We start from the raw sequence: 26,264 nt of genomic DNA, 5'->3' as shown, positions 1-26,264 counted from the left end.
TTGGAATTTGTCAGATACCCCACAAGCATGGAATCTGTTTTTGGTTAACCCAACATCAGAGGATGACATGGAGGAGACGCAGCAGCACACACTGAAGCTGCAGGGCCTTTGTGGAAAGGTAAAGTTTTAACACGTTGGTACGACAGACTGATTTCCTTTTCCTGTTTGAATGTAGTAAAGCTCCCTCCCATGTTATGTTTGACCCTCATGTAATTGGTCATGAAAGCACTCTATTATCAGGCTTATTTGCCTCACAGACTAAACGAATAATCTAGAAGCGTGTGGGATATTTGGATGCGGGCGTTCGTGACACCCGGTGGCAGAAAGCAGAACAGCATGGAGGATCTCACTGCAGCCATCCTTGGGAAACGTTTAAGACTTTAATTGAAGTTTGATTGTGAAATGTTCTTCAGGGCTGCTGATTCCTTTGGCTGAGGCGAGAGAAGTGAAGGACAGCCCCAGGCAGCGCAGTGGCTCAAGGGTTTTTAAAACCAGTCCATCTCCGATCAGCTTAATCCAAGCTGTAGGAGGCGCCCCCACGACAGGAAGTAGCACACCCGAGTCCACCACGCCTACTGGCAAAAGCACTCGCCGCAGCTTCTGGGACATACTGGTCAGTTACTGGCTTTCTACGTCAGCATTTTGTGATCATTTAAAAAACAATCGTTCCTTTTTTGCACAGTTCCCAGTGCTTATTGACTGTTCGTCTAGTTTCGACAGATCAGACGTGTCGTCACAGACACGTATGAAAGTAAGCATGTTTCTTTCCCTCCATCAGAGTAAGCCAGACTCGGCCGAGCTCGGGAGCCCCAAGACGACAGACGACATTGTGCAGGAGAAAGGCGAGGAGGGCCGAGCAGCGCGCCGCAGACACAAGACGGAGAATGTAAAGCAGCAGTGGAGCCAGGACAAGACGGTGGCTGTGGAGCTAGAGCAGACCCAGAGGTGGGACTCACTGAAGCCACTTTGAGTTATTATACTGAACACTAACTGCATCAGGGAGCTAGAAATCACACAAAGTTGAACCCTTATGCAGTCCTTGGAGAGAATACGGACACAGCGTGGGCTGTGCAGTTCCTCCTTCTACTTCATGTAAGAGTGTGATATCGCAGGAAAAGACCAATTATTACGAATGAAAGCTACATGACACATCATATATGCAGCATTTTTCCTGTGTGGCCCTCAATCATATATTGGCCCCTTGGGTTAACACTTGGACATTAATGCTTTGAGAGCCGCTTGTCTAAAGCGCATTAAAACTTTATATCGAGAGGAAAGCAAGAAGAGCTGAAATCATTCTGGTATGGTTTAGAAGATGGTCACGGTCTTTGGTGCCAAATTTAACCTCCTAAGACACGAACTCCTTCATGGCGTTTTTAATTTCTCTTTGCTGTTTAGGCTGATTGGATGTAAAAGCAAAGAATGATCTTTTTACCTGATGTAGTGTCTGAGAAAAATGAGATCCACATATGAGGACATTCGTTCTATATCTCGATAGAACAGTGGTGAATAATTGTGGTCTAGACAACCCAAAATGTGAAGTCCACATATGTGGACGCCAGGTCCTAGCAGGTGGGTCTGCACTATGTATGGAGAAAGCTGATAGGTGTAAGCTGCTGCACAGTCTTGCTGGTGGCTCTTCAGTCTCAGACTGTACATAGATGCACACAGCTGCTGCATCGTCACCATTTAGCTTCATTGGCATTTTGATGCCTGTTAGATCATTGGCTGCTGCTGTGGTTGCCTTTTGGACTCACCAGTGACTGTATTTACAGATGAAAGACACCAGCTAATACTTGCAAGACTGGTTAGCAAGTTGCTGTGACTGACAGGCTGTTAGCTGGTTAGTGTGCGGTGTCCTTGGTTTCACATCAGATGTCTTCCAGCGCGATCACGATGCCTGGTTTCAGAAAAGGCTAAGACAGCATGATGCTTGAGTGGGTGGAGTCACAGTGCCAGTACTGTCCATTTCATATTTAAAGATTAAATATTTTACCATGTATGGTAGTATTGTCATTTCTGTCTTAGATATGGAGCTGAGAAAGCAGAAATCTTGCCTGACCACCACTGCATCACTGATGGCAGGCAACAAGCCTTTAAACCACCAAAACAGGTTTTCTCTCTGCTGTGAGTCCCATAGAAATGTGGTTTAATGACGTGTGGGGGGTTTGTGGCTGTGCAGGAGGAAGCTGTCTCAGTTTGAGGAGGGAGATGCAGGCACTCTGGACCCCATTTACCAAGATATCTGCCAGCCGTGGATAACTTTCATGGCCAAACTTGGTAAGTTTTATCTCTACATTCATCCAGAATCTGAAAACTTATTTGAGAAGTTGGGGGTTTATATTCTGCGAGCTCTCACACTCTGTGTTACTCGCAGGTTGCCCCTCCATTCAGCAGTGTACCACTAAAACGGCCTCACACTTCCTGCTGCCTTCCATCTTGGCAGAGATTGTCAGTTTGGTCAGTTCGCTGGCCGCCGACACAACAGTGAAGACATTTCGAAAGACGAGGTGAGTTTTTACATCGTGTTTTTCTTGGTAATCGATCATCACTCTTACCTTCCTGATGTTGAGAGCAATAAAAAGTAACACTGAGTTGTGATATTTTTTGTTGCCGAGGTACATGAAAGCTGTTGTTGTGCTCTGACATTCAAAAACACCTCAGCTGAGACTCTTCAGCTTCAGCTCAAATGTCGATTGTTGCTTCCAATGCAAATGACATTTCCACAGCTTTCATTCACTTTCATCTCTGCAGCTGATCTTCCAACTGCTGTCTGCACTTCATCAAATGGCATTCCAGCTACTTTCAGCCTCCTCATGCTTTGAGTCATTTTGACTCTTCAGCTGAAATTTGAATGACTTTTATTGGTTATAAGTCCAACTTGCTGTCATCTCTTTCAGTGCAGACCCCTGAAAGCGAACAAATTGTTCTCGCAGACTTCTTAGCAGCCTGCTCGTTAGAAAACACTGTGAATAAGAAGTGTGCGCTCTCTGGAGCCAGACAACTTCTTCGTTCCTGATTGTTGCCACACAGATACCGAGTCACTGTTGTGATCGCACTCGAAAATCAGTTCTCCTTTAGACTTCTCAGACATATAATCAACGAACACGACTATAGACACACAGTTTTACCTTATAGAAGTTAGGCGCTGTTTTTGGGTTACCACCCCCAGTTCATCCTCTGTCAGCCATGAGGCCTTTTATTTCTCTCCCTTTACTGCAGCATTTATTGTGATTGGCTGCCCCTCACAAACTAAAGGTTTGACGAGCAGGTCGCGTTGGTGACGTTTCAAAAATAGAAAAAAATGTTAAACTGAGGATTTTGAGCAAACAGCTGCAGCTTCGGGTCACACTCAGAAACACTTAGACTGAGCTCAGGGGGCCGAGCAGGTCATCCACTAATCAGAAGCCTGGCTGCTCCAGTCTACATGCCAAATGTCTGTGCACAAGATACTGACCCCAGGTTTCTCTCAGCTTCATCCACTGGAATGCATCCAATGCACTTAGCCATAGAAAGCAGTGCTTCTATGACTGGGACTGAAACATTAAGACATGTTGCATGAAGCACTTTGAGAGCTCAGAGAGTAGAAAGGCATATTTTTGGAAACTGTTAACAGGATATATACCATACCTGGTGGGCGCCCTCTGACTGCACACTGCCATTAAAGTCGTTCAGCTCTATAATATTGCACCTGTATTATACTTTTTGCAGCTGCCCCACATCTGGAGACCATTTTGTGCCGCTCCCTCTTGGCCAGAACCTCAGCCAACCACCGGACGCTGTGAGGAGCTTCATTCTCATCGGCCGCAACTTCCATCAGTGGCACTACAGCACAGAGCAAGGTAACCGCTGCAATACCAGCCGTTCACATTAGCCCCTTACTACCTTACCCTCTGCACAGGCTATGCATCACTACCTCAGCTCCAGTGTGTTTTAAACAGCCTGTTATGGTTGTTTCCTTTTTCTCCAATTCATCAGGAAATCAGAATATTTGATTAGAAATGAATGCCGTTCATAGATTTGTGCAGCCCTGATATAGATGTAGTAAGTGATGAGTCTTTCTGTAAGAGTCCATGTTTGGAATTGAACAGCCGTTCAAGTACGAGTACATCGGTGTCATCCATCAGTTTTCCAAAGCCGACCCCAGCTGACCTTTAGGTGCGAGGTGGGGCGCACTGTGGACAGGCCACCATACTTGCATAGAGAGACGTTCACACATTCATTCACACCTACAACCAATTTAGAAACACCAGTTAACCTAACATACGTGTCTTTGTTCACGGAGAGCCACACAGGCACACGGAGAACATGCAAACTCCCGCTGACCCCAGCTGGCCCCCAGCTTTAAACCCAGTGACGGCGACCACCACATTATATTATTGGATGGCGATATGTTCAAATGACACATTGTTAGATTTATATTTTATCATCTACAAAGTACCAGAGTTTTTAGAATAAAAGTTAATTACTTTGTCTCCCTCCTGCTTAATTACCAAACAGTCAGTTGACAGATGAGCAGAATCAAGGCCAAACAAAACAAGATGAAGGTAACGGTGAGAACGAGCTGCAACAAGACTGCACAATGCAAAACACAGAATAAATGTCAACAACAGAATAAAAGCATTTAATGAGAAATGATCAAGAATAATTGAAAACAATAAACAGGCTTATAAAGACAATGAGAGCGAAAAAGCATCACATAAAAACAAGTCCATGTAAAGTGTTGTTGCTGGTCCTGTGAGCCTGTTATGTGCTCGAGTCATTCGTTGCTTCTAATGAGCAACAGATGACCCCATAATAAAGTAAAATAGAAGTCCAATAAACACATTATCCTGTGATGTTCTTTTGTTTCCTCATTATTGTAATCAATCACATTTCAGTCTGTAGTTCGTCTCATGCAAGTAAGTGCAGTTCAAAGAGCTTCACAGACGACTGAGAAGCCGACGATGAGACAAAGCGAACTGAAACCAAACAGAAGGTGGAATAAAAGGACGTTAAATACAAGCGCGCTCAGAGTTCAGCACATCAATGAGGATTAGCCCCAAGTCCAGTGTTGTGGTTCTACGGTGGAACAGGAAGGAACGTGCGCTCCGAGTGTGGAGGAATTTAAGTTCATGTTAACGTCTTGTTCATGAGTGGAGTGGGAGACTAACGTATAGTCAGACCGTCCATCCTGGTGAGAAAGAGCCGAGTGTGGAATCAATGCTCTCAGCTTCCTGGTCTGTCTACGGTCCTACTCATGGGTGAGGCTACCATAGAAAACACAAGTAGTGGAAATGAAGGGTGTGTGTCTGTCTCACCCTCAGAGTGGGGTGAGTAACTTGGCCATGGGGTAAAGACCAGCAGCTGTTTGATATCGAGGTTGTTTAGGCATCTGACCTGGATGCCTGCTGGGTGAGGAGTTTGTGGTTGACTCGGTAAATGAAAGCTGTGTTTGGTTGCACCGAACATTATGTCAAACATTTCCACTATAAGCAGCAGAGGATGGAAACACAACAAAATGACACGAACAAAAAAGAAACCTCTGAAAAGTTGATTAAACAACATATAGTTGAATAAAATGCTACATTATAAACTATAGTAAATAATTACCAAAAACTAAAAAGAATCAACATGAATAAAACTATAATTTACATATAACAAAGTCAACAAACATGATGGCTATAAAACATAAATACAGTTTAATTTGAGATATTAATGTCTAACTGTAGTGTAGTTTATATCTTATGGCACAACATATGAGTCCTTTCAGGTGTCCAGTGAGTGAAGTCTGCTTTTGTCTCGTGCAGAGCTTCTGTTTCTAGTTTTTTCTCATTTATTCGACTGCTGCAAAATAAAGTTCGGCCTCATTTCTGTTGCTTTTGTGTCGCAGCAGCTAATCACACACTGCTAGTCTAGTGAGGATATTCTTGAGGTAAAGCTGTTCGGTATATTAGGCTGGCATAGACCTGTCTGCAGCATGTTGCTAACACTTGTTTTAACACCATGAGTAGTGTGGAGGAGACGCTCCACGTGTTTCCTGTTGAAGCTTTGAACGTGCTCTGTCCTCGCCACCGCCGCCGCTGCTCTTTGATTCTGTGTTTCTCTGTCCGTGCTCGCTGCTCTCTAACATCTGTCTTATTTTTGTTTTGCTTACATCGGTTTGTGTCGAGCTGTGTTTCACTGTCCACGCCGCCTTGCTGTTTGTACCTCCTCTGTTTACCCACAGAAGACAGTTCAGATGAGGAAAACAGCCCAGTGCTAAATAGGTTCACACGTAAGTTTGCTCCTCAGCTTACCAACAACTTTCATGGTAATAGGATTTTCTTTATGGCTGCGTTTTGTCAATATATTGGTTTGTTTGTTTGTTTTTCTATATTCTCAACAGCTGAAATATATGTAAGCGAGCTTTCACAGAGAACAGCAGAATACTTCACATGTTGACATGAAAGTCTTAGAGAGTCAGTGTGATAAAAAGATGTGAGTGTGTTCGCCTCTTCAGTTAAACTGAATTTTTACTGGTTCTTTAAGACCTGCAGTTTTTTAAGATCCATGATCTGAATTTAAGGCATTAAAATGTCTTAAATTCATTTTTAATGGGTCTCAAACTTAGTTGGATTTATGAAATTTGTTTTACATTATAAATAAAAGACGACTGAAGTTGCATTAACTTCAGTCGTGTTTTTAATTGTATCGATCACCCTGTAACAAAGCTACAGAACGGAGCCATCATAAAACGATAACCACGAATGCTAACTATGTCGCCTCGCCACTTTAAAACACATCAGTTAATCAGACTAATTGTTATGCTGTGATAGCAAAGTTTTTAATGTGGACTGTATAGAAAACATGGATCTATTCATGTGACGTCCTCTTGTTCATCCTCGAGCTACGACTGTGAAAGCCGCGGGATACTCGATGCTCATTGGCTAACAGCTCGATCACAATTTAGAAAATAAATGTATTTTTACTTTTGACTTCTTTACAATCAGACTTATTTCTGCAGTTAGTCCCCTGCACTGGAACCCATGTCCGGTTCTTATTACACTACATGGCTTCATGATGTTAGCAGTTCTCTTCTTGAATAGTTTCTCCATAGCTTCATAGTTTGGGGCTGAATATTACTAATTTATACTTTGAGGTAACAAATAAATAACTAAACCTGCCACAAACCAAAGTGAAGTAAAAGCAGCCCCGTGACGTTGTGTCTCACACTGACGAGAAGAATTAAACGCACACATTGAGAGAATAGCACTCATGAGCTTTTATAAAGCTGCAGCACCAATACGTTTTGTTTAAGCGCACCTTAAATCATCTTGAAGCTGAAATGCTGTTTGACCTTTCTGTGGTAATGATATTACTTCATCATTCTCTGCTTCCTTTCTGCGGGGATATCACGACCGCCGCTCGCAAACAGGTTTACATCGGTTTTAAAAAATAACCACGTTTCTTCACTCCTGATAATCAAGCCAACACTGTTTTTGTGGTCCATCGAACGCTGTGATTTCAGAAGCAGCATCACAGTAAAGCTTTCGCTCTCGTCAGTCAAACCTCAGAAACCCCAAAACCTCCCAGGAAGTGAAAAACCTGCGAAGCAGCTGCCCAGTACGTTTGTATTTAAAACTCAGTTATGTTCATCTGACAGTTCAGTAAAGATTGTGATCAGAGTCAGCTGGGACTCTTTGTTGAAGGACATAGCACAGCCTGCTGGGCAGCTTGGACTCGTATTGCTTTGCTGTTGCACTGACTTTCTGTCTTTTCTGTCCAGCTCATAAAGGCTTCCAGCGCTTCGATGCTCTGGAGCAGAGCGATTCGGTCGGTCCGAGCCAGGCTGGGGTGGGAATGGCTCCTCGCCAGAGGTTCCTCTTTATCAGCATCCTGGACAAAGAGGTGATTTGGGATACGGAGGCCTCTGTACACTCTGTATATCCCTCAGGCCGGGCAGAGAACAAGATCCCAAAGGGTCCCATTTGTAATGGCTTTCAAATACATGAACTTGTCCTTAGATGTATTTTTGTCAGTGGGTGCTTGAGCAAATAAAGATGGTGCTCTGACAGCGCATGTGTATAAGCTGCCCACAATAATGAAAATGTGTGACATATAAGCCTACGTGGTAGCCAGGTTACTAGCCCAAAGATCTTTAATCCTCTGGGTTTTTTACCTTTATTAGTGTGTTTTTGAAGCCAAATGCTGTCATTTCTCTGTAAAGCAAATTTCTCTGATATCTTTTCAAAAAGGTAGCACACATATCCTCATTGTGCTTCATAATTAAGCTGTGGGATTATGTTTCTAAGTACAAGTGTGCTCTTTAAAACATGATTGTAATACTTCACCGTTGGTTCTTCAGGTGACGCTGTACAGCTACAACTGGTCCGTGGATCTGGGCGCCTCTCTGAATCGCGAGCTGGTGCGTCTGGTGAAGTGGCAGAATGCGAGGGCTCACGTCGTCCACTGCCTGTTCAATCAGAAGATGGGTCTCTTCCATCACTACTGCTTTTCCGATGCTCCCATCCATGAAATAGACTCCAAGCAGGTGAAAACACTCTGGTGTATTGTAAGCAGGCCAACAGCAGTACAGGAAGAAAAGCATCATGGGATCACTTCATTGTTAGTTATTTGTGAGGGACGTTTTGTGCTGAGTCAGAGAGAGCACACAGAGGGTTTAAGCACTGAAGCACCATTTAGTACATAAACTGTACCTCAAAGATGGCCTTAACTGGTTGCTGAATGCCCGTTTTAAAAGCAGGACAGCCTCACTGTGTCTTAGGTTTTAGGTTATGAGCAAGTTGTCGTCTTATAAGTAATCAGGTAATCAGACTTGGCAGTCAGACCCACAAATGAAAGCTTACTACATTGTTTTTTTCTGTGTATAAACAATGTAAAATACTTTTTGGTGACTGTTTTGTTTACATACACGTTACCAAAGTCCGTCTCTGAGGATACTTCAGTCTCCTCTGATATTTACAGGTGCCCAAACAGTCCTGTTGTTGTCTGCGCCACCCCAACATGCTTTGCTGGGTAGATTGCACTGCATGACTGGAGCGCAGCATCAAACTGTTAAACTGTACAGTTGCACACTTCCTACAAAATCCAGCAAAATGTAGTTTACGGTCCAGTTACCCCAGCAGGTGTCTAGCAGCTTAGTCTGCCCTCACCTGTCAGTCAAAGCTTTCGATTCTTAAAAATAGAGATCAACGCATTTTTGATACAAATCTGTTGATGTGCTTTTTGGCCGTTAAGCACCGACTTCATTTTTTAGCCCTGGAGTTTTCTTTTGGGTTCAATATCGCATACTTTATTCTAACGTCATTTGTGTGTGTGTGTGTGTGTGTGTGTGTGTGTGTGTGTGTGTGTGTGTGTACATACATACATACATACATACATACACACACACACACACACACACACACACACACACACACACACACACAAATGAAGTCAGTGCTTAATGGCCAAAAAGCATATCAACAGATTTGTATCAAAAATGCATTGATCTCTATGTATGTGTGCATACATATATATTCATATATGTATGCAAGGCAGTCAAAGCAGTCAAAGTTGAAGGTACAGTGCTCTGACAGAGGAATCAGTTCCAGCTCCAGTAATGCTGACTTTATGAGAGAAGCTGCAGTATGGACTGAAAGTAGTATTCGAGTATTTGATTTGGAACCCAGGGCGTATTTTTTATTCATGGTATTTCAGCAGCTGCTGAGTCACCAGCAGCTCTCACAGTCAGTGCTGTGCTTGTCCTGCATTAGAGAAAGAAAGGAGGCAGCTGACTACGATCGGCCATCATGTGTTCACATGTGGTGACAGCAAATGACCAGTGTCAAACTCACTGCAGAGGTTATGTGGCATCAGCACTGTGGCAGTCACCGCGTGCTTCCTGTAATGACACGCTGTATTAACTGAGTTCTGCAATGACAGGCTGTGCCGCTCAGTTATTGTGCAACTGTGGAATATGATCTGCACAGGGGTGTTTTTCATATAAAAGCAGGACGATTAATGCTGCTTAACATGTCTGGGAGAATAATCACAGCCTTCTTTCTTTTTATAACAGCAATATAAAAAATGACATCAGAAAAACCTCGGCAGCATTTTCAGGCTCCCCCTTAGACCTCAGACTTGCCTCTAAAAAGCACGGCTGCACCTTCTGTTTCTGCTGCTCTGCTGCATCTGGTGGGGAGCTGGTGAGGAGAACAGGATGCTAGCTCAGGTGGAATCAGCCTGGGAGGGTAGCATCTGCACTCGCGCTGTCACAGGAGGCAGCAGCTCCCGGAGCACACTTCATGCAGCTGTTGTGTCCCGAGGACGAATTTGTGTGACTCCCACATGGATGGTGATGTCATTACTTGATCCAGCCTGTTAGCGGTCCTCGTGCTATTTATGAGTTTCAGTGACGATGTGTCACAGTAATGTGTTTTCATCTTGTACTATGATACAATAGTTGTATAGAGAGCTGCAGGGCTGCATCTCTGTGGTTCCTCTTACAAAAAGCTGAAATCGTCGCGGCTTATTACAGTAAATAAGCATCGTTTATCATTTTTGCAACATGCACACAAAATGCTAATGTTAGGCTATGACAGTTGTAGCCGTGGGACTATAACCACCTCTTAGCATGTACGTAATTAGCCCGAGAGGTTTGGGATTTATCTGAGTGTGAGTGTCATTTTTAAATGAGCATTTCTTGCTTTTGCATCAGAACCATTTCTGCTTTGCTCCGTTTGTCCTCCTGCAGCATTTTCTGTACGATCACTGTAAAGTTTGGCTTTTTAGATACAAGAGGTGTTTTTTAACTTTGGTCTGCTACTAGTCGCCCCTACTACACTTATCTCGTGTAAAATATTCAATATTTGGGAGATGCTGCAGTGTGCAAACTGTTTTCAGTTCAGTCGATTGACATCCTGTGTAAATATTGGCAGGCAAAGACTGTCACTGAAGCCTCTTCCATATTTATGCCACTTGCAGCTTCATCAAAGCTCGCTGTGGCTCGATTCAGCTTTGTTTTCTGTTTTGCGTGTCTCAGCAAAAACTGCTGGACACCCTTTATTAAATATGGAGTTTTGGATCAATATGCAGTTGATGGTGTTGGCAGCAGAAACCAAAACAAGATTTTTCAGCCACACGACTAAGCATTTTTATTCTCCTTGATTATTACCCTTCTCTATCTGCTGTCTTCTTATGTTGTCCGGATCACATCCTGGAAATATAACCCTGTCACATCAGCGGCCTTGTTTTCCAAAATGGAGGACTTAACCACCTCAGTGCAGTTTAGCCTCTGTCAGTTTCCATTCATCCTCCTCGATTATTTATGATCCTCTCTCACACAGAGGGCTTTGGGTTGTAGGTTTCTGTAGTCTGCTGTGCCGCCTGTTTAATAACTGCTTGCAAAGCATCTTTTACATCCCATCTTCCCTCCCACTCAGCTGTCACATCAGCTTCGCTGCTCTGAGGACAGCAGTGCAAGAAGGCTCCACTTCTACAGCTACTGATTGATTTTACAATCGTTTTTCCTGGTGAGATGAAGGGGGTGTCATACGTGATAGTGTACTACAGATGGCTTGAGAATTGGGCGACTAAAAAGGCTTCTGTGTTGGAACATCTGGAAAAATGTAGGCAGAGAAAGCAGAGTGACGGCATCAGCGACTGCTGCTAAAATACAAGAGACATCATGCAAATGATAAAGCCATCAAGCCACAGAGCTTTTCAAAAATCGATTAAAACTAGCTTGCATCGTGCAGCATTGGCGTAGATCAGGGGTGCTCAATCCCAGTCCTCGAGAGCTACTGTCCTGCAGCTTTTAGATGCATCCTTGTTCCGACACAGCTGAATCAAATGAATGGCTTGTTATCAGGCCTTTTCCAAACTTGATGGCATGCTGAACAGGTAATCAAACATTTGATTCAGCTGTGTTGGAGTAGGGATGCATCTAAAAGCTGCAGGACAGTAGCTCTCGAGGACTGGGATTGAGCACCCCTGGCGTAGATGGAACATTGATTTGTAACCTGTGATTCAATTCAATTCAATTTTATTTATATAGCGCCAAATCACAACATAAGTCGCCTCAAGGTGCTTCATAGATACAGAGAGAAAAACCCAACAATCATATGACCCCCTATGAGCAGCACTTTGGCGACAGTGGGAAGGAAAAACTCCCTTTTAACAGGAAGAAACCTCCAGCAGAACCAGGCTCAGGGAGGGGCGGGGCCATCTGCTGTGATTGGTTGGGGTGAGAGAAGGAAGACAGGATGAAGACATGCTGTGGAAGAGAGACAGAGGTTAATAACAGATATGATTCAATGCAGAGAGGTCTGTTAACACATAGTGAGTGAGAAAACAGTGATGTGAGGACACTGCAGTTTATCAAGTTTAGTTTGTTTACAGATGTGAACCTCACAGATGTGCAAGACTACTGTATAAACATGAAAAAGGATTTGAAGAGACATGAAAAACGAGGCACAGTCAAAAACTTTTATTTAAATATGGTCTAATCCGGCGGTCCCCAACCGGTTTAATGTCAGACGGTATTTTCACAGACCGGCCTTTAAGGTGTGGCGGATAAATACAGCAACATAAAATAAAACCCGAGCCTCAACTCTCGTGGCCCGGTACCAAACGACCAGTGCCGGTCCACGGCCCGGGGGTTGGGGACCGCTGGTCTAACCTTGTGACGAATGGATTCAGAAACCCTCTCATATTATTGAAGGAGTGATTATTTAAAAAGCTGCCACCTCATGTTGCACAGCCATGTTTTTCATGTCTTCTTTTCAGAACAAGAACTTTTGAATTGTTTCGTTTAGGGGACATCTGTAAACTGTAAAACAAAAACCTCTGTGAACAGGCCCCCTGCTGGTGGTGGTAGATGTGAGGAAGAGTCCTAATCTGAGCCAAAGCGCTGTCCACGCAGACTAGCCAAAGGCCCAGCTACAGTGGGGAGCGAGTATTTTGGGATCGTTCGATTGGAGGAAAACTCCTGGAGTAGATGCGTCTGTAGAACACACTAAGGGACGAGGTCTTTGGTGACTGTTCGGCTCTTCTGGCTCAGATCGGAGATCACTGGTTGGATAATCAGCATACAGTACTTTTCCAGTATGGAGAAGTATACCGAGAGCAAAGAGTGCCACCCTTCCCCACCATGTCAAGCTGACCATGGTGTTGTTTAAATAAATCATGTAATGCTGTTTTAGTTTGAATGAAAGTTCAGTAAAATCCAGCAAAATGTCATGCACAGTGTGAGCAAAACAGACGGACGAAGGGACTTATTAGACCCCGTTTTGCAGCCGAGAATGACACCAAATGCCCTTTCAGTCTTCTCCCTGTGGCCAACAACAAAACAAGCGCAAAGAATAGAAAGAAGCAAACTTTTCCTTTCCCTCCGATGGCCTCGCTCTTCATCACGGCATTACTAATGAGTGCGGACAGAAGGCAGAGTCAGAGCAGCAGAAAATTTGCCTGAACAGAACTTCATCTGTCAAGGTCCTGATGAGAAGCAGAGGGAGCACCAGTGCACGGTTTGACCCCCCAGCCTGTGGGCATGGTGCAGCCAGCACTGCCACACGAGGGGCATCTGGGCCCTGAGCTGCTCCGCTGAGCAAACTCACCCAAAAGCTCCTGTCAACAGCAAAAAGAGAAGAACAGACAAAACTAATATGCAGCGCGGTGACTGCAGCACGTCGCTGCGTCATGTGATAGAAGAATGCAAATGTGCTTCCTGTCTGTGGTGTCCAAGGCTTGAGCATCCTCAGGTTAAGGCAGAATTAATCACCTGATGAACACAGACTAAGATTTCACGTATTAAACTCTTTTAAGATGAGTTTTAATGGACCATACAAAAACAAGACCTTTCCAGATTATTGAGTTCCCTCTTGCTGCTTGTGAAATGACTTCTTGTGAAGGACTTGGGCCCAGACTTCTCTTCTGCTGTGAGCAGCACTGTCTGAGCGATGACACCCAGCAGTCACCACCACAAACATCAAACCCTCCAACACAAGCTTCTCATACAGAAACGCCAACCTGTGGCTTCAGACAGTGTTTTAGTGGTGACTTTAAAAGCTGCTGTGCTGTGCTTGGCTCAGATATAAGCTAGCATTTGCTAACAGTAGCCCGGTGAAAGCCTGCTTGGCCAGACAGGAAACTGCGATTCACTCGACAACTATGTAATAAGAGTGGTTTCCTGAGGTTACTCAGGAGGTATTTAGCTGCTAAGTGAGGTGATGGCGTCATTAATTGTCGAGGTATTTGATTTATTCTCTATCTTGATCAGGATCCCAACCCATTCCTCGGTCCCTCCATGGAGCCTGATGCATTGCTGCGTAGCGCAGTCCCTCCTCTGCCCAGTAAAGAGCAGGGCAGACTGGGAAACTCTGGTCGAAGTCTTGCTCCCCTCCACTTTCCCTCCGAGTTGCTTCCCTTTGATGAAGCTCTGAGGGACGTCTGCACCATTCGGCCTTTGATGGACGGAGATGTGGTGGCTCGACATGGCAGCCAGCTGTTGGAGATCAAAGCTGCTGAGCGGAGAGGTGAATAGTTTGACCTGTACATTAAACATGATGTCAGTTTGAAAAATTAATGGCTTTGTTTTTATTCTTACAGAATTAGAGAAGCAGATGAAGATAGAGAACCTGTTCGTGACCTGGCAGCAGAGGTCAGCACAGTCCAACATGCCCATTTCAGTAAGTATTTTCAACAGTGTTTAACCCTTTAGAGCCGGTCGCTGGGGTCACACAGGCACCTGCAATGTTTTTATTAAACATCTGTAATTCCCATAACTCCTGAAGCAGTTGCTCAATTGAAAGAATTCCCACGCTTCCTGAAAGCAGCGGCTCAGCAGGGTCAACGTAAGTAAATGTAGCCTTAAAGACAGCTGTTCTTATAATGGAGCCTGTGGAGTGTGAGGAATGCAAAACAAAAGAAAGTTAAAAGAAAAGCAGCACACGTGTCGTTATACTTTCTGAAAAGCCTGCCCCCTGGTGGTGATAGTTTTAGTTAACGTTCATAAAGGGGAATCACAAAATGCACCTTTAAGTTCATAATGATGATGGATATTTAAAACATAAACAGCAAATTGTATTTGACCAGTAAATTCTTCCACTGTGCAAGCAGCATAATCTCAGATGGAGCTAATTGCACTCGACTAACCCGGGGGAACAGCGTCTCACTGCTTCATGTCTTTGAGGGGCTTCAGTTACAGCTCACTCCTCGGGGAAATCATTTTGCATCGCCTTGTTTCAAAGTGGGGAATATCCGAGCTAATTAAAAAGGTTTCTATCTGACACCGTGACATCTCGAGAGGTTACACGGTGGCATTAAATTTACAAATTTGATATTTCAGCAGTCGCCCACATGGTGCTCTTACTGAAGCACATCCAGCAGGAGGTCTGCAGCCTGAGCTGAGTCTGTCGGGGCCAGGACCCGTGTCCAGTGCAATAAACAAGCTAAATTACCTGTTGGCTGTAGTTTGAATGCTGATCTGCTGCTAAACGTTCAGCCTGGTGTCATCTTTGATGTTGCTGTGGTCTTTTATGTCATCCCACTTGCAGTTTCATACTTTTACCATTTCAGTAAGAGTTACCTTGGCTGTCTCTGCAGGGGACAGATTTGGAGACTCTGAAGCAGTCGTCCCGACTGGTCCACTACTGTGCCACCCCTCTGCTCTTTGACCCCGTCTTCCGCAAGCAGATCCAAGAGGAACAGATTATTCAGCCTCTAGAAAAGGTTTGTTTTCCATGCAGCTAAAGGCAAAGTTACTGGCAGATTCATTTTTCACTTTAGACATTTTATTCATATGAAGACCGAATATAAATACAGTCTTCAATTTCTGATCCTGTGTTTAATGTTCCTCTCTTACTTCATGGTAAACGCAGTGACTCCAGGTTAGGAATCCTCTGTTTTACATTCATGCTTGATTTGAGATGTTCTTTTACAAAAGGATTTGCTTTAACGACGACACAGAAAACACATCAAATATTTAGACTGAGAAAATGGATCATTTTGGTCCAGAAGAGTCATTTTCAATTCAACGGCAGGAAAAATGTTTACAAAACTGGAGCAGGGCGACGTGTAAACAGTGTAGCATCGCCCCTTCTTTTAACAACAGTCCATAAATAGACTTGGAGCTGAGGACACCAGTTGCTGGGCTTTTGGAAACAAATGCTGTCGTTTATTTTGGTCCCTTTTTTTAACTTTCCCTACGCACAGCATTATACATCTGTAAAGACCAGAAAAGGGCTGAGTGAGGATGGGCAACTCTCCGTTTAATCCATTTATTGTGCACAGATAAGACATCTGAGAGCATCATATCACAAAAGGCTATTCATATCATCAAGTATTTCCAACACTGAGATCCAGTTTGTTCTTTCTATGAAAAGGCCTCAAATACTCCAAACGAGTGAGCGGGTAACCCTTTAGCTGAGGAGAAAACATGCTTTCATATTAGTCCTGTTAGTCATTTGTTGGATATAAACCTTTAAGGGCCAGAAGATATTTTCACTGAGACGAGATCCTGAATGCAAACTCCTACTGCTTCCCAGAATGCATTTATTCGAACACACTGCTAATTATTTCCACATTAAAGCATAAATGAAGCTATTCTTTGCTCTGGTGCTCCGTAGGTTCATGTCAACCAATTATTTTTGCAGTAGCCTAAAACATGCGTTGAATGTGTTTTTGAATGAGCCTTGGATGCCTTCCTCCACTCTTCCTGGGAATATCGTCGTGTTAGTCCTCTGCAGTGTTTTTACAGAAGACTCAGAGGACTCGTCTGCTAATAAGTGATATAGTTTACATATCAACCCCTTCCCAGAAGACTAGTTTTTCTATTATGGTCAAAGAGGGAATAGATAGTGACTGATGAAGTTAGTTAATTGTAAGTATTTAAAGCCTTTTTATTGTTATTTAACTCATTCACTGCCAGCCATTGGCAGTGAATGAGTTAACAACACAATGAAGGTTTTAGAGGAATTTATTTCAGAGCCTGATGTTTCCTAAAGTATCTCAGTCTGGCCCCAAAGTGTGTGACTAGATTTGCTTAAGTCTTTAACAACGACAGTATCATCTGTGCAGTGTTCGATGTGGCGTTCAGGCTGCTGAGCTGTACATCCTGTTTCATTACCCACCAAATGTGTTCAGTTGACGAAAGGTCTGCAGACACTTCAGTTCAGCATACTAAGTGTTTGCTTGGGCGCGTGTGTTGCTCTAAAACCTGCATATGCTTTCCAGCATTGACGGTACCTTTGCAGAAGTGCAAGCCACCAGTTCCAGCACCTTCTGAACTGATAACTAGCAGATGGTCCCTCTCCTCGTTAGTCCAGAGGAACAAGAATTTCAAATTTTGCTTCATCTGATCACAAAACAGTTTTCCATTTTGCCTCAGTTCATTTTAAATGAGCTTTGCTTAGTTGAAGATCATCTTCTGTGCCTCTCTACATCTTACTCACCTGTATTAAAGGAACCCAGTTAGCTGCAAAATGCTCCTCCGGCTGGTTTACCCCACCAGCCTCGTGTTGTTGTCATGCTGACAGATGAGGAGGGGGCTGTGGACACCCGACTTCCTCAACATGAGCTCAGCTGCAAAACGAGAAATGGTTTTTCATGAAAGAGTAAAATGTCTCAACATTTGATATGTTTTCTGTGTTCTGTTGTGAAAGGAGTATTGATTTACACAGCACTCCAGCATGTTTTATGTTAGTGTTGTAAATTTATTCCCTGGAAGTTCCTTTCAAACCTCAGGAGGAAGTTTTGTAGGATTCCAGCTTCTTTCATCTGAAAAATCTCACAATCGGAGTCACTTTGGTCATTTTCAGTACAGGAACATGTTGTATGTATGGAGCACTTTGTGGTCGACAGGCTTCAGACAGATTCTGGGATGTGGATCAGTTTGTGACGTGTATTTCCACATGTGAGCCCCGGTGCTCCTGCTTCCTGTCAGAGCTGACAGCAGCCCCCTGTCTTTCTGCCTGTGTGCTCTAACTCTGCACATGTCGCTCTTTTCAAGTTAAACAGGCCTTCATCAAAGTTCAAATGCTCTTTCCATTAGTGGTGCATTGATCTGGATTATTCTTCCACGGCTCAGACGTATGGCTTCTTTGTTTCATCAGGCTCAAAATGAAAGTTGTGATTTTCAGTCATCTTTTAGAATTTTGTATTCAAACATGGTTCATTTCTTTGATATGTATTCAGGCCATGTGCACTGTACTATAAATTCTTCTGAAACTGTGTGTGTCAGAAAAGGCATCGCTCCAGTGATTCCACGGCATCAGGTCGGGACCGCAGCTACAGCACAGACTCAGCTGACATGCTGCCCGGCCGACTGAAGGAAGAGTCCTGGCTGCTTGAAATTTCCAGCACCTTCCTTCAGCAGTATGTCCAATACCTGCAGAGCATGGGCTTCATTTTGGTGCAGGTCCGGCCTCAGTCTCCAGCTCGCAGGTGTGTTGGATGTGTGCTTTTCAGCTGTTGCTTCCTTCTAATGTACCCTCAACCCTTTCAGCACCTGTGCGTCCCCCTCCATGAGCTCAGACGTGTTAATCAGAACTTTACGTTGAATCCGGGCTGCTTGTTCTCAGAGATTTCTCTTTAATGCCCCCATTTAAATTCAAATTGTATTTGTCACATACACAGTGAAGTGCTTAGACAATGTTGCGAGATCGATCAACTTTAGACCAGACAACAAACGATGGAGGCTCCGGAAAAGTGCAATCAAACGATGAGTTTTATTATCACAGGAGAACAACCAACCGTCAGCATACGGATTGTTTTGCTCTGACAAGAATACACTGGGTTCTGGTTTTATAGGACAAGATAGCACACCTACGTCAATACAGTTCAAAAATACATGGTGACAGACGGACAAAAGTTCAACTCGTACAGACAAGGGTACATCACGTACATATAACCTTACACCGACATATAACTTCTCCTTTCTACATTACTTGCCTTTTAAGGTAATAACTTCAGGTCTTAGCATCTCTGAGAGCTAATAATGGACCCTCGTCATTAATTACTAAGTAGAGTACTTTGCAGCCAGTCTCAAACTGAAGTAGAAGACGCTTAGGCCTTCACTCAAACCTGCTACTAGATTAATATGTGTATCGTAAGCGTGCATGCAATTAACCTGCTATGTTCTCATCTCCCCTCAGCATGTATCATCTGGACACTCTCACCAGTGAAGCTTAAAACCTTCTAGAATGGAACATCAACTCTAACCAAGCACATTTATGCATTGTGTATAAAATGAACTCAACCTGTAAAAATAGAAAGGTCAATGTGATGACAGACATATTCAATGCAATTTTATAAACCCTGCAGGAAATATTACTGATAAATGATACTGTGAAACATGTTATTAATACATTCTTCATAAGGCAGATTATATGGTAGCAATAAAAGAATCTCTGAATCCCCACAACAACTGCTCGTGACCTAAAATAAACGACTATGAATAGGATAGGAAATAAATATGAAAATAAAGGGTAAATTTAACTAGGAAAGAATAAAGTAAAATATAAAAATTAAAGTTAAAAATAAAATAACTGTACAACAAAATACACAATATAGAAAATATATAAGAGAATATGAAGAAATATGGAACAAAAGCAGCTGTACGAGTATTAAATGGTAATGAAAGAAATGTAATGTCCAGGGTTGGGCACATGTTTAAGTGTCTTGTGAGTGATTGCATCTAAACTGGGGCATGTCTAATGGCAGCAGTTAAAATAAAGGCTTTCATGTGTAAGTCCATATTTATGTTTATTAGATAAGAATAAACACGTTTCATAAACTGTTTAATTAGTAAACGGGTGTTTAAATGTAAGACAATCAGGAATCATTAACCTCCAGTCTTCTCTCGCACTGTCGTGTGTCATACTTGTCTATTAGTCATCTAATCGCATATGTTTTGATTCTCCTCTGACCTTTGACCTCCATCCACTGAGGCAGGAAGCCTGAGCGTCCTGCCTGCTGTCACTTTCTCAGTCTGTGTGTGACTCGCACTGAATTGTCTTCCTGCTTGGATATTTGCTGCTGGCTCTCTATGAGCCTTTGTTGGGTTTTTTATAGTTTAAGCAGATCTTTACTGACCCCTGTCCCCCACTCCACCCCCACCCCCTGTCCTGCAGCATCGCCCGCGCTCGTGCTGCCATGTTGAACTCTATGTCATCAGAAGGCAGGATGTCTTTTTCTTATGTGAAGCAGAAGAGCGAGGACAGCCCTAAGGTTAGTGTTCACCTTGAAAATGCTCTTTTATTCACAAAACTTGGGGATAAAGTCAGACTGTGCTGTGGGAAAACGGGTCCAGTGAATTTCTAATGTGTCAGTAAAACTAAAGTCTCCAGCATCTCCAGAGACGGGTATTTCCTCTACGTCTGATTTAAACTTTTTTTATCAGATTTGACTGAAGAGCTGCCACAGCCATGGTTTGAGCTGTGGTGAGGCAAACTCGAGGAAGACTCATGTACTCATGCACGCTGAGAAGTTGACAGTTTTAGATCTTTCTGTATTTTTAAAAAACAGATGCGAGTTCCCAAAGACGGTGTAAACATGTGTGTAATGATGCAACAATGGAAAAAGACTGCAGCGCTGCTTCAGGGGGTCAAGAAGCTGTTTTGTTTGTACTCAGGCAGTGGTAACCTTTTCATTGCTGCTAACTTTAATGAGTTATGGCGTGTAAAAAGTTCCTCTGTGGCACAACTTCAGCACCTGGCAAATATGGACGCTCTCCTCGATTTAACGGAACATCAGCCTGATTTAAAGTAGGAAACAAAATGTGACGCAGGTTTAAATGTTGTCCTTTCATTGTGTGTATTTATTGTAAATAATCACACTGTTTAGGCACCAGCAGCTGCACATAATCAGACACAGTAACGTCTTATTGGGCAAATATAAACCTGTTTACCTGCTGGGTGAGACTAACATGCACACCTGCATCCTGAAACAGGCCACAGTGAGAAATCACAAAATTCAGTTTCATCACTTGTGATCCTGCAACAGCAGGCGGAAAATCCGGATCCCTTCTGTCCCAGCTTTTAATGACGTCACCTTCTATGTCGTTGCTATTTGAACATGAAAACCACAGCCAGCTACGTAAAAAGAGAAATGAAAAAGATTCGCAGTGGCAGATTTTACAATATCAGCCACAAGCCTGATCATCTGTCTCTTATTTACAAAGCTGAGGTCTGAATTGCTCTTATGCACTGGACCTTTCACGTGCTGCAGTTAGAAAGTTACCTGCATGGTTTGTTGGCTTTGCAGCCACACAAAGATCAACCTGACCTTCACTCACTGCATCAGTCAGGAGTTTCAAATCTGTGCCGTGATGCTGTCCAACACAGAGCTTTGGACTCGTTTGCATATTTATTGACTCGTCGCCCCCCTCCATGTCTGCAGATTTACAGAGATGCTAAAACAAAACTTTGCTTTTAGATTAGAAATTAAGACCTTTAAGTGTCTCCTTGTGAGTGATGTCACAACATCAGGCCATGAAAGTTTATTTGCTTTGTTTATGTCTGAGCTAATCCACGGCAGGGACGTCTGACTGGATAATGATCGAATCCAACACCGGTGGGTTTTTGTCAAACAAAAACATAATGCGGAGTGAAGGTGTGCCTCCTGTGACATCGCATGCTTCTTGCAGCAAGCACGTTGGCTCCACTGGGGCAGCATGAACCTGACGGACGTCTCTACAGGTTAGATGAGCCTTCTGTGAAACAGCGGAGAGACGGGCAGATGGCTTCAAACCTGTGGGAAGCAAGAGCACAATAATCATGTTCGTCAGCTTCGAGGAGCTCGGTAGCATAGCTACGTTTGGTGCTGCCCCCCCCTCCACTGAATGCTTTGTTTGGATGCGCCCTGGTGTTTCGGAGACCATGAAAGCCTCTGTGCACAGATGGAGGTCCACACCACATATGTGCATAAATAAGACCTAAATCCCATTAGGCTGAGATGACAGCCCTCGCTTTGATATCAGTCCTTCCCTTTGCTTTCCAAACCTGCACAGCAGTCAGTCCACACAGCGGGAACAGTTTGCTTTAGAAACAATATTGTGTTACAATAAAGAATATCTACCATTATAACATTAGTGTTGATGAGGGTGCTGGAGTAGTACTATGCTACACATAAAGGTGGTGTGCATTTAAAATGTTACAGTTACAAACTGTGACTGTTGTGACCTTCAGACTGCGGCGTCTGGGACCACCGCATATCACCTGCAGAGGGCGCTGCCAGGAGGAATCGTGTTGATGGAACTGGCTTTTCAGGTGAGAAGCGCTGTCCTCACTAATAGTATGTGCTAAAATCACAGTGGTATGATTCTTTCAGTTCTTTGAGACAGGCGAACAGTTTAGTTTAGATAATGATTAAAAATCTAATGTGATGGTTAAATGTTAAATAGTTAAAGGGATGATGGGTCACAGCGATCAGCGGCCAACTGGCTGTTCAGACGAGGTCCATGTGACGCTGATGGGGATCGTTTCCAAAGTTCACAGTTATTCTGTTCATCCTGGAGAGATCCGGTCTGAACGCCAGCATTTCTAACACTTTGTTTCTGGTCGTGTTGGTTCTGCTGCAGTGTTGAAAGATGCTAAAAAAGGCAGCAGTGAGAAGAGAAGAGGTGCTGAGCAAGTCGAAAAGTGTTCAACTTCAGATAAAAACGCTGAGCTTGGTGTCACTTTTCACCTTGCTGTCAAATTCCTGCGAAGGAGAGCGCGACACACTGACCAACAGCCACATCCTACTGGTAGCACTCAACAGTAATGACCTGCTTAAAGCCCCAAACTCTTACAGTAGTGAAAGGGAAATAATGCTTGGAGGAACTTTTTGTTTGCAGTGCGTCTACAGCAGGCAGTTGGTGTCAGGTACTTCTGTATCATAGGAGTGTGTCAGACAGTGAAACGCTGTGCTGCCAGAGTGCTCTCGAGCATCCCCAGTAAAGCATTTGTACCTGTGGTCAGTGTCTCAGTGTCAGCAGCGCTGCCACTGCAAACACTCAGAGTGAATCAGTATCAGCCTGCATCGTGGGTCCCACTGAGTAACTGGTGTTTCCCACACTAGCATCTTTCGTTAGGCCTTCAGTCGTGTTCAGCTAAGGTCTTCCTCCCAGGTTGTTATGGCAACCTTTTTGTTTACTGTGTCCCACACTTAACGTACAACGAGACAGAACACAACTGGTGTGAGACGAGTGAAATAAGCCACAGTGTTTGCCAAAACCTATTACTGAGAGTGGGAGGAGTGGGTAATCACTGCTGTGATGTTGTCGTCGCAGCGCTGTGCGTTTGGCCCCGTGCTGTGTGTGTGGTCTGATATCCTGGCACTATGTGTTTGTTTTTGCCGTTTGCTCATCCTTAGCTACACGTGAAACGTTTTGACCTTTCGACATATTGTTTGTTGTGATGGTGAGGATAGATTTTTTCCACATACAAGCCTTCAGCTCTCCTGAAAAACAGCACATTGACTCCCTGTGTGCAGTCTTACAGATTATTTTACTCTGGTGTTGAGTAACCTTGTGGTCTTTGTGTCACTCCACCAGGGCTGTTACTTTTGTGTGAAGCAGTATGCACTGGAGTGTTCCCGTATTCCCATGGGCCAGACCGTCAACTCGCAGGTAAATGCTTGACACTGATCTGCACTGCTGTGTGGACACACAACACTGAGCTCCGTGTCCTCAACAAGAACATAAAAGAGCGAAAAGGAAACACAAACCAGAACACAAATGATCACAGTGGGAGGGCAGGAGTGCCGATCTGTGTGCATCATGTAGGTTTGGGGTTCTGACTGGTGTTGGGCTGCTGGGCTCTTTATGATCATGGGCTCAGTCAAATTTAAATCCTTAAATCTTTGTTTAAATCAGTTTTTGTAGGAACTGATATACTTGAAATTAAAGCCGTTTTTAAAACACCTAAACTCTTTCAATATAAATGCTGAATAAATTCCTTGTAGTCTGAGTTGTTTAAAAACCACATTTTTTGAAGCCCTTCACACCATTAGTGCCTCACGTGAGTCGACATGTAGACTTTATCACTCTGACTACATTTTCCCAGCTGTTAGCAGTAAAGCAAAATAAAAAATAAGATAAAATAATCATTTGAAGCAGCCAGTTCCTGACAGCATGATGGGAAGAGGTGAACCACACGTAGCTTTTATGCTAGCTTTACTGTAGTTTAGTGTTATTTTGCCTCTTCTGTTCGTGCTGCAGTTGAATATTATTATTGCTCTGATGCAGTTTAAGAGCCACGTGGTCAACAGCAGCTGTTCAGTCTGGTTTACAGCGTGTTCGCCCATTTCTTTACTTCTCGTCCGATGTAATTTCCACCCTTTGTCTGTTTATCCACCGCGAGCAGAAACACACTTATTAATAAATAAGAAGCAGATACAGATTTGAAAATAATCCTCTGGCTGAGACAGAATAACCTCCACTGTTAATTCACATCTACTAGTCATGTCAGGTCCAACTAGGGTAAATTTGTCATCATAAGGTGGCGCAACTTAAAAGTGTCGGCCGTAACCATCTATGAGAAACTACACTGCAGTGACCAAACAGGCTACAGCTATTCAAACACTCGTTGTTGGAGCCAAAGCTGCTCTCTGACATCACTTCTCTTCATAGCTTTCATGGACAGAAGCTGCAGGTTGAAGAGCATCTATCTATGCTAGCTTTTAGCAGATGACCTGCTTATCTTGGTTTCATTGACCTCTAAGTGGGAGGATCCTAGGATTGGAAATTTAGCACTTTCAAGTCTGAGGCCTCAGACTTGAAAGTGCTAAATTTCCAATCCCTTTTATGGTACAGGATTTGTGGCAGTAGTAGGTATCTGTGTATGCAGAGCTTAATCATGGCGGTAAGTAACAAATGCAGGCATGCTGGCTTCCAATGACCCAACAGTATGTAGCCTGATGTGGATGATGACGTGTGTAGATTCAATGCTGGTTTCATGGGAAATGTGCTGGAACAAAAAATGAGTGTCAGTGCAGCAGTACAACAAAAACACCTAAGATTTAAAAAACCTACAGCAGGAGAAGCTCACACGGGAGACTGCAGGGGGCACGTTTCTCTTGGTGACAGTAAACAACTACAGCATGTAGGCAATAATGTCTGTCTGCAGGCTGGGTGGAGGACCGCTGCATCATTCAGCCATCAGCTGGAAGCAGGTAGAGCCCACTCAGAAGGTTGCTGCACCTGTGAAGGAGATGTAGTATTTCAAGGCCTTCACATAGTAGAGTAGAGTAGAACCGTACCCTGTGGTAAAGACAGAGTATGAAGGCAGAACTGTAGATTTGTATGGCAGTCAGCATCACACCTTCGCCTATGGCCACGAGCAAAATAATGCGAGTCTGCGAAAAAGCACGACACAAGCTTCCTCCAGAGGATGTGTGGACACAAGAACCAAAGTAGAATGTCAGCAAAAACAGCAACAGGTCAGTGAAAGTGGCATTTATTCAAAACACAGTACAGTAGCAAGGACATCAGCCAGTTCAGGAAGTGATCCTGTCGAGCACTTCTGACCAATCAGTCTGGTTGTTTTAGACTCTCTGTGGAAGTCCCACTATTTCCTGTGTAAGCAGCAGTCTCTCAACTTTAAATTGAGTTGAGTGGACAAATTTGTGTTGTAGTGTTAAGTAAAAATGGTGCCGCTGTCTGTGCTGTCACAGGACAACCACAGGCAGTCTCAGCTGCAGGGACAGCATCATGGAGCACAGTGAAATGAGAAACATGTTCCTGGACTCGCCTAACCCACCTTTAGGCTCGTGAAACTAAACTAAACTTCTCAGCCACAGAGGGAGGAAACAAGAAACTGCTCCAAATGTTCCAGTTCTGCAGACTCGTGCACCTCCAAGCTTATCGACTCCTTTTATCAGTGCTGGCATGTTATGTTCTGATATTTGCATAAAAATGGCATCAAGCTGGTGTCGGAGAAGCAGCAACAATGAAGCTTTTTTTCTTTCTGTTGAGACTCAGATAATGAAACATGAATCTGGAAATATTGAGGCGATCGATAAAGAATCGGACCTAATAACAGCATTCGTGTCTTACAAGTCCCGAGCTTTAGTCTTGTCTTCGTTTTAAATGTGTTTTATTTATGAACAGACAGAGCGGCTGTAAAATTCTGAAACAGGATTCAATCACAAATGATTTTTAAAAATATATCCGCATTTTCTTGATCTGCACATAAAAGCTAACAGCTGTTTGTTGTTTCCATCCATAGGTGTGTATATTTTCTGTTTTGAGTTCACATGTTTTGAGTAACTGCCTGTGAAGATGAAATCCTGACGCTGTCCAGCAGCGACTGTTCATCTGG

General features: G+C 43.6%; 1 protein-coding gene across 2 annotated transcripts in view; it reads left to right on the top strand.

Moving 5' to 3' along the window:
- szt2 (SZT2 subunit of KICSTOR complex) overlaps window positions 1-26,264 on the top strand; it is a 104,884-nt gene that overhangs the window by 61,650 nt on the left and 16,970 nt on the right. For both annotated transcript variants that reach the window (XM_085433433.1, XM_085433432.1), the window contains 15 exons: window positions 414-613; window positions 779-945; window positions 2,183-2,280; window positions 2,378-2,510; window positions 3,712-3,842; window positions 6,209-6,256; window positions 7,748-7,869; window positions 8,327-8,512; window positions 14,243-14,498; window positions 14,572-14,651; window positions 15,568-15,693; window positions 18,203-18,405; window positions 20,094-20,190; window positions 22,149-22,229; window positions 23,498-23,572. In XM_085433433.1, coding sequence (XP_085289559.1) covers window positions 414-613; window positions 779-945; window positions 2,183-2,280; window positions 2,378-2,510; window positions 3,712-3,842; window positions 6,209-6,256; window positions 7,748-7,869; window positions 8,327-8,512; window positions 14,243-14,498; window positions 14,572-14,651; window positions 15,568-15,693; window positions 18,203-18,405; window positions 20,094-20,190; window positions 22,149-22,229; window positions 23,498-23,572 — 2,003 coding nt within the window. The remainder of the gene's footprint in view (window positions 1-413; window positions 614-778; window positions 946-2,182; window positions 2,281-2,377; window positions 2,511-3,711; window positions 3,843-6,208; window positions 6,257-7,747; window positions 7,870-8,326; window positions 8,513-14,242; window positions 14,499-14,571; window positions 14,652-15,567; window positions 15,694-18,202; window positions 18,406-20,093; window positions 20,191-22,148; window positions 22,230-23,497; window positions 23,573-26,264) is intronic.

This window comes from Copadichromis virginalis, linkage group LG15 (assembly GCF_057382275.1).
Source record: "Copadichromis virginalis isolate Kocher_CV1m ecotype Utaka linkage group LG15, C_Virginalis_male_GT1.1, whole genome shotgun sequence".
Lineage (NCBI taxonomy): Eukaryota > Metazoa > Chordata > Actinopteri > Cichliformes > Cichlidae > Copadichromis > Copadichromis virginalis.
The sequence above is the reverse complement of the archived record's forward strand: the minus strand, read 5'-3'. Positions and strand labels throughout refer to the sequence as shown.